This window comes from Botrytis byssoidea, assembly GCF_014898295.1.
Source record: "Botrytis byssoidea strain MUCL 94 chromosome Unknown BBYS_036, whole genome shotgun sequence".
Lineage (NCBI taxonomy): Eukaryota > Fungi > Ascomycota > Leotiomycetes > Helotiales > Sclerotiniaceae > Botrytis > Botrytis byssoidea.
The window spans coordinates 110,558-122,676 of NW_024065877.1; the positions used below are offsets into that span (position 1 = coordinate 110,558).

At 43.2% G+C, this 12,119-nt stretch overlaps 4 protein-coding genes across 4 annotated transcripts; 1 reads left to right on the forward strand and 3 right to left on the reverse strand.

The window, feature by feature from the left end:
• Nucleotides 1-1,284: 1,284 nt before the first annotated feature.
• EAE97_011350 (uncharacterized protein) lies at nt 1,285-2,710 on the reverse strand (the record flags this gene model as incomplete). Its single annotated transcript, XM_038881865.1, has 3 exons — nt 1,285-2,018; nt 2,080-2,248; nt 2,552-2,710. The coding sequence occupies 3 exons, from the start codon at nt 2,708-2,710 to the stop codon at nt 1,285-1,287; spliced, it is 1,062 nt and encodes a 353-aa protein (XP_038727274.1).
• A 1,439-nt stretch (nt 2,711-4,149) lies between these two features.
• EAE97_011351 (uncharacterized protein) lies at nt 4,150-7,556 on the reverse strand (the record flags this gene model as incomplete). Its single annotated transcript, XM_038881866.1, has 2 exons — nt 4,150-4,834; nt 4,888-7,556. 2 exons carry the CDS (start codon nt 7,554-7,556, stop codon nt 4,150-4,152), a joined length of 3,354 nt encoding a protein of 1,117 aa, XP_038727275.1.
• A 273-nt stretch (nt 7,557-7,829) lies between these two features.
• Nucleotides 7,830-8,798, forward strand: EAE97_011352 (uncharacterized protein; the record flags this gene model as incomplete). Its single annotated transcript, XM_038881867.1, has 2 exons — nt 7,830-8,016; nt 8,083-8,798. The coding sequence occupies 2 exons, from the start codon at nt 7,830-7,832 to the stop codon at nt 8,796-8,798; spliced, it is 903 nt and encodes a 300-aa protein (XP_038727276.1).
• A 719-nt stretch (nt 8,799-9,517) lies between these two features.
• EAE97_011353 (uncharacterized protein) lies at nt 9,518-11,146 on the reverse strand (the record flags this gene model as incomplete). The annotated part of the gene is made up of 6 exons (XM_038881868.1): nt 9,518-9,748; nt 9,804-10,597; nt 10,659-10,689; nt 10,812-10,860; nt 11,013-11,043; nt 11,140-11,146. 6 exons carry the CDS (start codon nt 11,144-11,146, stop codon nt 9,518-9,520), a joined length of 1,143 nt encoding a protein of 380 aa, XP_038727277.1.
• Between the last annotated feature and the right edge of the window lie 973 nt (nt 11,147-12,119).

Consider the following 12,119-nt stretch of genomic DNA (forward strand, 5'->3'; position numbering starts at 1 on the left):
AAACCCATATCTATATTGAATACGAATCCACACAGAAAGTACATCTTTCTAGATAGGTATATAAATTCCACATCTATAAAAAAATTTATAACATAACATAGTACAACATATCATACCATAACATAACATATCATAACAAAAACAAAAGGAGAAACAAAAGCAAAATGAAAATAAAAATAAAAATAAAAGCAAACACATGCTCATACTCACATACTAGACCCCGCCGCCGCCCTTCTATCAACGTCTATCCATCCTATCTCCTCCACACTCCTCCTCTCCCCATTTCCCATTTCCCATTTCCCACCTCTCCACCTCCGCCCTCTCCCCTCTCCCCTCCCCTACCTTCCACAACCATCCCAACATCAAAAGAACCTTTTCAATCCACTATACTCCTACAACCCATTCCATCAAATCAAACCCCCTCCATCACAGAAAATCTAACTCCCGAATCCCAAATCCCAAACCTATCCAATCTCACCCACAACCCCATCAAATGTTATCACTAGTTTAAATAAATCTTGATATTTTATGTTTTAATAAAAATTGTATTCTTATATTCTCATCTCTTTATACCCTCATCTCTTCATTCCCTTATACCCTCATACCCTCACACCCCCACAGCCATAGCCATAGCCATAGCCACCACAAAACACAACCACAACCAAAAGAGATGAAATAAGACGAGACGAGACAACCTTCCAACCTCCACTCTCCAGCCTCCATCCTCCAATTAGCAGCCCCTAAATCAGATCAGATCCTCCATCACCATATAGACTTAACTTAATATATACACAACAACCTCTCTCCCTATCTATCGACCTACCCACCTGTCGATCTCTACAACTCGAAATCCCGATAAAAGACTGATAAGTTATGACACGCGGTACTATGATTCTCACGGGGAAGGATAGGATTACATTATATTTACATTATATTATTCATTCATTCAATCATTCATTGAAACATTGAAACATGACATGATATATAATCAACTATTTACACAATTCTGCACAAGCTTTTTTGAACATGAGCTATGTTTTTGTAGGTATTTCATTTTGCTGGCCATATCGAGTGTTATTCATCGATCAATCAAGCATCGGGATATCAGTTCTCCTCCAGACACTAGCTACCTGGACAGAATCCCTAGAATCCGAGAGTACCAATTTCTATTCTCCCGACCTATCAAAAAAATCTCAATCTCAAAGATCTTTTTATTCCAGACATGACATCATTATCCAAATGCCCCTCCAAATAAGCGGGAAATCAAACCTGCTTCCCTCCCCCCTAAATCTCATCCTCCTCATCATCAAAATCTTCTCTGTCCTCCGCCCCCATCTCATAGAGAATCTTTCCACCACTCCCAATCCCTCCCTCTTTCTGCGCGTCGAAATACGGCAGTACAACATTCTCCCTATCCCTCTTCTGTTTCTCGGTCAATCCCAGGGAAAATGTTACATCGCCCTCTATTCCCTCCTCTTCATCCTTGCCCATTGCAACATCCGAAATATCCGGGACCCCGAATGCGGGATGCTCATCGAGAAGCTGAATGCTTCCTATGTCTTTTGTCGTGGGAGATGTGGTATGATGTGAAGGCGGTGTGTAGATGAAATTTTCACGAGTTCCTCTCCCGGATTTCCGTCGCAGTTCGAGGATTAGGACTATTTCCCCATTTTTCGCATCGCTGGTGACACTAGCGTTATTGCCAAAACCCATAAGAACACCTTCTTTTCCTTCTGCGGTGCCGAATTCAGGTTCGCGTGCTGACTTGTCGCGCGCTCGTTTACGTGCTAATTCGTGGGTGAAGTTTTGGGGGGTGATAATGGCGGTGGCAAGGAAGAGGAGAGTTGTGAGGGGAGTGGGGATGTAGGGATTTGTTGTTGAGGAGGGGACAGGAATATCGAGGTGGTGAGTACAGAGCAGGGAGATTGTGGGGTGGATAATTAGGGAAGAGAGGAAAGGGGAGAGGTGCTCTGGATGAGCTGTGAGTGGATGGAGATTATCGATTATGAGGAGGATTTCTGGATGAGATCAGCTACTTGATTCACATATTATCCATACCAGAAGAGAAGAGAAACATACTCTGTTGAGAGGCTGAAGGAGGAGCTGTAGGCGAAGGTAAATGTGCTACGATCTCTCGACGAAGTTGAGCAAGTGGTTTACTGTGAGCCGAGACAAAAACATCTGGAGTAAATGGTAAACGTTTCTGGAGAGTGGAGAATGATATGAAGATGACTTTTGATTTCGAAATCTGTATATCTTGGTCAGTACAGCTGGAGACGGACGAGAAACCAAAATGTAAAAACAATCTATCGAGAGATTTGACGAATCGTCCATCCACGTGATCATTAATCCAACACAAATTTTCCCTACAATACGAGAACTACTCGTACACAGCATCCATCATCCTATTCCCCTCGTTTCACTCCTCATCATCCCAATCCCAACCTCATTCTCCCTACACAACCCTCCAAGGCCAAGTCTAAGTTCCCCTCCCCCCAAACCAAACCCCTCCGCCAAAGAAAAAAACAAGCAAACAACCCCCCCAACTCACCAAAGCCCTCCTCCAAAACTCCCTCACAACCAACCTCCCACTCTGCTCCAACGTATCCAATACCAGCGTCAGCGGACTAGCTCCATCTCTCAAATTCAGCAATTTCTGAAAAAGTAGCGTATTATGCGTTCTTCTCTGTTGGAGGGGTGAGGGCGCCATTCTCGTATTCAGGAGCTCCAATTGTATGCGTATCCTTCAGTCAAATATATGAGAGGAGGTAAGGGTAGGAATAAATAGAATAAATAGGATAAATAAAATATAATCAATGTGGAACACGAAATAAAATTCCCAGGCGGAGCGGAAAGATATGAAGGGGAAAAAGCTCGTGATGCTGCGATGCGTGCGATGCGAGGTTTGGCGGGAAAGTGTGAGAAGTTTTGTGTGAGACTTACTTTGGGATGTGGTGGGGGCGGGGTAAGGGAAGAGTAAATTAATCTTGAAATTTATTTATTTAGTAACTTACCGTAAATTTAAATTTTATCAAGTAATTATGTATCCTAGTTAGTTGTGTGTACTCAATGAATCGTGATCTTAATAATTCTTCCAGGAGATTTTCAAATTATTTAATATAAATATAAATATAATAATAAATCAAATACCTAGAAAAGTATGAGTACCTACCTAGTATACATCATAATCACCGGCATCCAAGACCACCTTGTCGTTGAAAGAAGAATGATTAAATATCACGTGATATTCCCTATCGACTTTACGATATTGTCCCGGAGTTGTGTTATTGTGCTACTGAATTGAAGTTATTTTATATTTGATACATATATTTATATACTATCTGATTGATGCTACGACCCAGTACTTATAGACCCTAGTATGTCCTATCAATAATTTGAATTAAGATCTTGATAAAATATTTCGTAGTAATGTTCCATCCATACCTTGCCGAGAATCGGTAGTGTGCACCAGAAGCCATTTCTTTCAATGACCAAGAGCTCACCTGTGAATCTGGAGTCCCTCTTGTACTAAGACATACAAATCAACATACCATTCGCAAAAGTGACATAAAATTACCATCACCATCACCATCACCATTACAATCACAATCACCATCACCATCACCATCACCATCACCATCACCATCACCATCACAATCACAATCACAATCACAATCACAATCACAATCACAATCACAATCACAATCACAATCACAATCACAATCACTCAATATTAAATCTACAAGGTTGGTTCTCTTCTATCTCAGAGAAAAGAATAGAACCCTCGACACCCTGATTGACGAGCACTCAATGAACTCATACCAGAAATCTAGATTTGATTTCCATAGCGTTCCAAATTACCACCATCAACTATAAACCACCACCTATAAACCATCACCTAGCGATCAACGACACCAAAGTCCTAAGACCATACCATACATTTCCTCAACTGCCCATCAATCCTCTTTCATCTGGTCAAATCCATCCATCACTCCAAAAACTCCGCGCCAAATGCATATCAATCCATCCATCCGTCCTCCATTTATTCATTACCCTATCCCAAGGATTTTGATGTAAGCTTAACTTATTCCACCTTTATGTCTTTCCTTCCTTCCTTCCTCTCCTCTCTTCCGACATTTCCAGCCCCATTTAGCTCTGCCACATATGCTCACTCAACTGCAACATACACTCTCCCATTCCCCTCTTAGCCACTGTCGTGATTCCTCTCTCGTTACTTCCCAACTGTTCACTAAAGTACAACTCAACCAACCCCTTCAACTCATCATAAGTAAACTTAATCTCCTGATCTTCACCCACCCCATCTCCATTCGCATTTCCAGCATTTGTACCACCCTTCTCCTTCGCCCAGCCCACAATCCCATCAGGCCCCTCTTCAAATAATCCCCAATATCTTCCGCTCCTAATCAATCCCACGCCATCTTCTACACCCTTCAAGTTTTGCTGCAGCACTAGTACGTTTAATCTCATTCTCTTCCCTCCCTCTTTGTTGATTCTTTGGATTTTTGGCGCGTTATCGACCATGAATGTATCAATCAACAATCCCAGTCCCTTTCTCACAAAGTTGATTTCTTTCTCTCTCAAAAACTTCACTATCGTTTCATCATACGCCACTAAATCTGCGTTAAGAGAAAGGATAGTTGGGTCAGGGTCTGAGACGGGTTGAGAAAGAATATATGGGTAAGTATTCGATCCCAAGGAGGGCGAAAGAACGCGTGATAGTGAGTGGAGGATTTGAATGCGTGTTTCCATATGCAGAGTTAGGAGTACGGTAGCGGCTAGTTCTTGGAATGAGGAAACAATTGAATCGAATGCGCTGCACATCAAATTAGCCGTGAAACGAAGCATGAAAGGAGGAAAAAAACTTACACAACAGTCTCTTGGGTCATAGGAAGATAAACCACGACCTGTTCGTCTTGTGCTCTCGTGGGATCATTCAGTAAAGTCCAACGTCTATGCGGTGGTTTTTGCATTGATGGTGTACGAGATGAATCTGCATCATTCCTCGTGATATGTCTTAGCTGACCGATTTTAATAGCTAGCCATTTCATACTGGTATATAAAACGCAAAGAGATGAGATAGTTTCCCGATCCGATATAACATCATCCGCCTTAAGGGGATTCTCATTTGTCTGTAGAATCAAAAGACCAGTTTCCTTTTCTAGTAACTGATAATCAACTTCTTCACTTGTCCATATTTTCTGCATGGTATCGTGGATGTCACCAGATTCACTAGCAAGCAGTGCAGACAGCTTCAATGTCGACCCTTCGGAATCTCGAACTCGAGATACGAGCGATTTGAACCAGTCGTAACATCTATCATAATATCTCATCATTTGTGTGATGATAAGTTGACTCAATGCTTGATCGTGTGGAATCGTATCCAACATCCTGCAGAAAGCTGTGATTAATGTGAAGAAAGCAGCTGTGCCTTTGAACACAGGTCGCCTGGCAACTCTTGCCCATTGTGCATCTTGTTGGAATGCGTCTGTCTCCTCAAATACTGAATCACTAAGCTTGCCTAGAGTTTCATCAAGTTGAGGTAGAAAGACATTGACAAGAAAGTTATCCAAGAACGACGTCAAAGTACTTGTGACCAAATCTGAACCAGGTGGAACAATAGCCTTCAATCTCTGTAAGAAGCTCAAAGTAGGAGGCAACAACAGGCTCATATTGAACACACTTGGCTCTACCAAAGACTTGTGAGTTCCCATACCACCCGTTTTAGCATCGAAAGCAGAACCAGTCAAACGTTTCGTTCCATTTCTGCCGACGGAATTCTCCAAGAGAGATTTTGCTTTCTTACCATCGGCACCTGATTTCCTCGAGCTCGACATAAGACCCGGTACAGCTGCTCTAATGATGTTCTCTAGGTCGTCATATTCAGTCGTCATAGAGACAGACTTAGCATCCGCATCCGAAAATCTGAAAAGCTTCTCTAACTTGGACGATTTTGACGCACCAGGTCTGGGAGAATCGAATTGATAGACATCCGCATCTGTGGTGACATAATTATGCAACAAGGAGCGAATTTCGTTCTGGTATAGATTCCATAATTCCCTGAAACCACCAAGAAGTATGACTGAATTCCTCATACCTTCTCTTTTAGTAATAGCTTTTACCACATCATGAAATACACGATGACCCTCGGCAATAGCCTCAAACTTTGCGTATAACGTCCACAATAGATCATAGATGACATCGGTACGAATCGTATTCTCTCGGCTAGAGAACGTCTGGTTTCCTTGTGTAGATGCGAGTCCACCACGTAAAGAGCTTGGATGTTTTTGATCGACTTCGCTATTAGTCTCATTGACGATACCAAATAGCTCGACAGGAAGTCTCTGTTTGATAGTATTCACGGCAATATCCAAACGACCCAGCTTATTCAATGCCTCTGTCAATAGTTCCACATAATAGAAAGTATCCGCTTCTGGATTTCTCGACGCATCTTCTACCATCGGCTCCGCCAAATCCATCGTATCAAGAACCTCAAAGAATGGTCTCACTGTAATTGAACTCTCAAACTTCTCCTTCGCAGCACCACCTTGCGTCTTGGCCAGCATCTGCCATCTCTCTTGGCAGTACGGCGACTTCAGATACAAATGATCATGAAGTTCCTCAATCAATATATCCGTCAAGGCCGTTTCCTGATTGGCGAGATAAGTCCTCAGTTCACTCAGAGCTCCAATATCATCCAGCTCAGGCGATCGAATTCTCCTTAGCGCATCCTGCAAAACATCTACCGCAGTCAAGAATCTCTTCTCTGAAATCCGTGCTTCTAATTGATCCGGAACCAGCCGTAACTCCTCCACCTCCGAGAGCGTGTGTAGCAATTCATCATAAGTCGTCGAAGCCGCGCCTAATTTCCTCAATTCGGGATCGGTAGTCGAGAGATTAGCTTTCGATTGTGCGAGCGAATCTTTCAATGTTCGTACCCTCTTCTGCGATGTCTGAATACTCGTTTGAATCTTATGAAAGGTACCAATCGAACTGTTGAATCCCTGATGATGTTCATGTACGATATTCTTCAAAGAGTCTTGTAAATATTGCATCGATTGTTGAAATTGCGCATATTCATGAGCCTTGCCAACTGAACTCGTGTCTAGAAGTTGCAATGCCAATTGTACTGGCACACATTCGTTCTGACACAATGCAGGCCATTCCGTCTTAATGTGTTCTAACACTTCCCCAATCTGTTTCTCCGCATTGGTTTCCTCTAGCTTTGGTCTACCAGCTGGTTCCCTCGGTCGTGAAAGACCTCTCGACCGAGGTGTTCGAGGCATGGAAGGTGATGGTGTTCGAAGTCCTTCTGGTATAGGGGGTGGAGTGGCATATCGATCGATGCCGGAGCCATAGGGATCATAGTCTCCATCTTCAGTTATTTGTCCCGGATAGGTACTTGCATTTGTATTTGCATTCCCATTCCAGCTGCCATTTCCATACCCATTCCCATTCCCATTTCCATTCGCATATCCAGTAGAATTGCCGTTCATGTAAGGGTCGGCCCCGAGACCACCATATCCTCTTCCTGACATATCCTATATTATTGAGATCGCATTACTTTTCCGATTTGTTTCATACCATTCGCAGATGTGCTATAAATTATAGAGGGCTTGGAGATTAATTGGGTTTCGAGACACGCAATACGCTGAAGCTCGGCCGCAGCTTCAAGACACCGCGTGGCATTAGTAATTAAGCGAGTGTGAACATCAAGTGATATTTGATATATACTCCAGATTCTACGATACGACGACAATAATCACGCCACGCCTCCTTAGAATAGCAACACAGTAAAATAAGCCTCAAAAATGCACAACTTACTCCCACGATTGTATTCAAGCAGTGACATTCACCAAGGAGATCATGATGACCCATCCTCACCTACACTTACCCAATTCCATCTATTCCCCAGTATTCCCACAGAACTGCGCTACAAGATATGGCACTTAGCCATCCTACCCCGCGTCTTAGAACCCTCCTTAGATTTTCCCAATGGTGTGCTTGCCAATTTTACTTGTCAAATATGCATACTTACGATCAACTAACAATCTCCCCCTTTAGATGAACAAGAAGCGCAATATCCCCGGCGCAGACCGCCTCCAGCCCTTCTTTTCACGACTCAAGAAAGTCGTCTCATCTGCCTCGACGAATATGTTGTCCAGACGTTCCGCAACAAACCTTTCTATATTCATCGTTGTCTCGATACACTCTTTCTCCCAATCAGCAACCGAATGTCTGAAGATATTTTACGCACCGAGCCCTTCTATGGCTGGCTCCTTTCCCAAATTTCCACTCTCGCCCTCGAAATCTCCATCGATCCAGCATTGTTGAACTCCAGACGATCCTCAAAATCCTTCCGTGTCTTGCCTCCTAGAGCCGCTATCATTCCATCTCTCGGTGGGTATATGTGGATGTATTCTCTCACTTCCCCATCCACAATCCTCTACCTCACATTTCAACTTAGCTCTGCGCGACCAAGACCTCGCTCAACGCCCCCTCCACAATCATCATCTTCTCTAGAACTACCATGCTCACCATCGTCACCGATTGACCAATACTACGCAAATATTAACCAATACGCAGACAGGACCATCATAGCAGAATACGAAGAGGATTGCGAGGCGACTATGCCATGGTCGAAGCTCCTGCCCAAGCCTAAACTTGTACCAGACCCCATGGCCATCACAAGAAGACAACAGATGGCTTCGAGATTGGAGAGCGAAAGAATGGTTACGAATAATGTAAGTTATAGGACACACAAGGTGCTCCGTGAATGAATGACAGTTATGTTTGTACAAATCATTGAAGTGAAGTCGTGCCATTCGGATATGAACGAGGGAAAAGGAATGCATCAGCGAAGTAGTACTCGCTCTGCAAGGTGCAGCTGAGGAATCTTGGGCGATGCAGAGCTAGGCAAGCATTTGAGATAAGGGACGGATTAACCATTTTAAATTATCTTAAGGACAGGCATAATTTATTATAACATCTATCATGAACATTCCAAGACACACAACATCATACCATCACACGCATAAAGTCACATTCTCTCAGAGCCTGAGTGCACTCAATTATAAATCAGTGTACTACCTTTTAATTTGATTCTCTAGAGAAGAAACTTTCTCGCGCTATGAATGAAGAACAAAAAAAATGGTGCAGCTCAAAAACACATGAAGAAGTTGGCACCACTAAAAAGTAAGAAAAAAGCTTTGTATGATTGATACGACATTTCGAATTCCTCCTCCAAGCAAACAGTCAGCTAGATCAAAGCCCATCCGTTACTTCGAAAGAGTCCACCCAGTCGCTCAATCGCTACCAGAACTTTTCGGAACAACGCTTCGCGGCGAAACAAAACACTGGGATTTGTTGTTTTGTTCGAATCTTCTTTTGGATCAAATTCGTGAAGTTCGTGATGTAAACACAAATCGACCGTGATACGCTATAATATTGACGATTAGTGTAGGCCCATCATCATGGGAACCAGGGATAATTGCATACCTTAGAAACACTTGCGGTGGACAATGGAAGGTCCAGACTCGTCGTACTCTTGCTTTGAGATCCACATCTGTTGGAAAGTGGACAAAGATGCCAAAATAGAACCACCGATCCAGACGGAGTATTTTCTCTCGGGTGGTGCAATGATCTTGACCTTCATCGATGATGGTGCAAGAGCAGTAATTTCCTTTTGCATACGATCGGAGATACCTGGGTACATAGTAGTTCCACCAGACTGTAGGAAAATGTTAGCTTAACGTCCTGTAAATGTCGCAGATGGAAAATCTTACCATAACAATGTTACCATACAAATCCTTACGAACGTCAACATCACACTTCATGATGGAGTTGAAGGTAGTAACGTGGATACCACCGCTCTCAAGACCCAAGACAGATGGTTGGAACAAAGCTTCTGGAGCACGGAAACGCTCGTTACCGATGGTAATAACTTGTCCATCAGGAAGTTCGTATGACTTCTCCAAGCTGGAGGATTGACTGGCGGTTTGGATTTCTTGCTCAAAGTCAAGAGCAACATAACAGAGCTTCTCCTTGATATCACGGACGATTTCACGCTCGGCAGTGGTGGAGAAAGTGTAACCACGCTCAGCCAAGATCTTCATTAGGTAATCAGTCAAATCACGACCAGCCATATCAACACGAGCAATGGCGTGAGGAAGAGAGAAACCCTCGTAAATTGGAACAACGTGAGTAACTCCGTCACCGGAATCGAGAACGATACCGGTGGTACGACCGGAAGCGTAAAGGGAGAGGACGGCTTGAATAGAGACGTAGAATGCAGGGGCGTTGAAGGTCTCAAAGACAATTTGTGTCATCTTTTCTCTGTTGGACTTTGGGTTGATTGGGGCCTCAGTGAGCAAAACTGGGTGCTCCTCTGGTGCTACACGAAGTTCGTTGTAGAAAGTGTGATGCCAGATCTTCTCCATATCATCCCAGTTGGTGACAACACCGTGCTCAATTGGGTATCTAAGGGTGAGAATACCACGCTTGGATTGCGCCTCATCTCCAACATATGAGTCCTTTTGACCCATACCAATCATAATACTATAATATCCCTTATCAGTTCCTGTTCGGGTGACACGAGTTGTGGGGGAAATGGCGGGGTGTCGTGAAAATGGAATTCTTACCCATGATGACGGGGACGACCGACAATGGAAGCTATATTGCATGTTAGAGATGTTTCATCATTATCAAGGCAGTTGTTGATGATATATTCTGATAGAAATCAAAGCGGTGGGTTGTAACAGTTGCCTGCAAGGATGATCTACTTAAGGGAAAACAGCTCTTGGAGCATCGTCACCGGCGAAACCGGCCTTGCACATTCCAGAACTACAGAACCTATCAGTCTCATTCTTCTTACTTATCAAGTCTTCGCCCTTGCAGAAGATTTGGGGTTTCTCGGTCGGTTGTTGATTCCTTCCGAAAGCTACCCCTCTGTCTTTCGAGGCTCACGACCATTTTGTGGGATGATGGGAGCTTACCCATTGTCAATGACGAGGGCTGCGACTTCTTCTGTTGATTGAGAAATGATATTAGTAGATGCTCATGATAATGTCGATAGCTGCGCAAAGGATGTGCGTGCGATATACATGTCGGGTTGAAGCTTACCTTCCATGGTTGATAAATTAAGACGTTAAGTCAAATAAAAGAGTTGTGGAATATGGCGGTGAGTTACTTCTCGTGATAATTAAGATCTCGAGAATGATGGAGTTTTGTATTAAAGTAAGATTCACGACGTTGTTAATTCGTGGTTGATAAAAAAGAAGATGGTTGAAAGAGAAGAAGGTGTGTTGTTGTTTTGTCAAAAGAATTGGTGATCGTGGTCGTAGTAAATGGGAAAGGACGATGTCACGAAGTTTGAATGTGGGCCGTAACTGCAGGAGGCGAAGCGATCTTATTCGGTATTCGCCGCTTTAAAATAGAATGCTGAAGAAGGATTTGATAGGTAGAAAGGGGAAAGAGGGGATCGGAGGTGATGTGTGAGACTTGGTGGGAGTGAATTTTACGATTAGGAGAGAAAGGAAAGAGATGGTAAATTGGTAATGGATGGATCTACCTGGGCATTTATTATATATATATATACATATATAAATAGCTTCAGATGCTCACATACACCTGGGCAGTATATATATTCATACATTCAGGATTAAAAGCAGCATGTAACTATTCCGAATTATTTATTCCCATAAGATAGGTAGGATAGGTAACAGGTACGAGAAAAATCCAGGTGGCTGTGAATTGGAAGAAGTCGGTGTCGATAGGATAGGGACAACTTCTCTGCTTTCCAAGTTACCCGTTCCTCTATTCGTGTTCTATTCATCCATTCGTTGTTCCTCAGGAGCATTAACATTCAGCCAAAGTATCTAATACTGGACTGGGTAGCTTCTTAATCTTCCCCCTTTCCCCCTTTTTCCTTTTCCAACCACGTTGAATCAAACCCCCATGCAAGCAGGGTCATTCAAGGTCACACCGACTCTACCAAGGTAGATAGAAGAGGATGTATATCGTACCAACCCTCCGAACATATAACTTCTCATTCCCGTTCTTGGAAATGATGAGGCTACAATGTCACATGAGATTACCTAGGT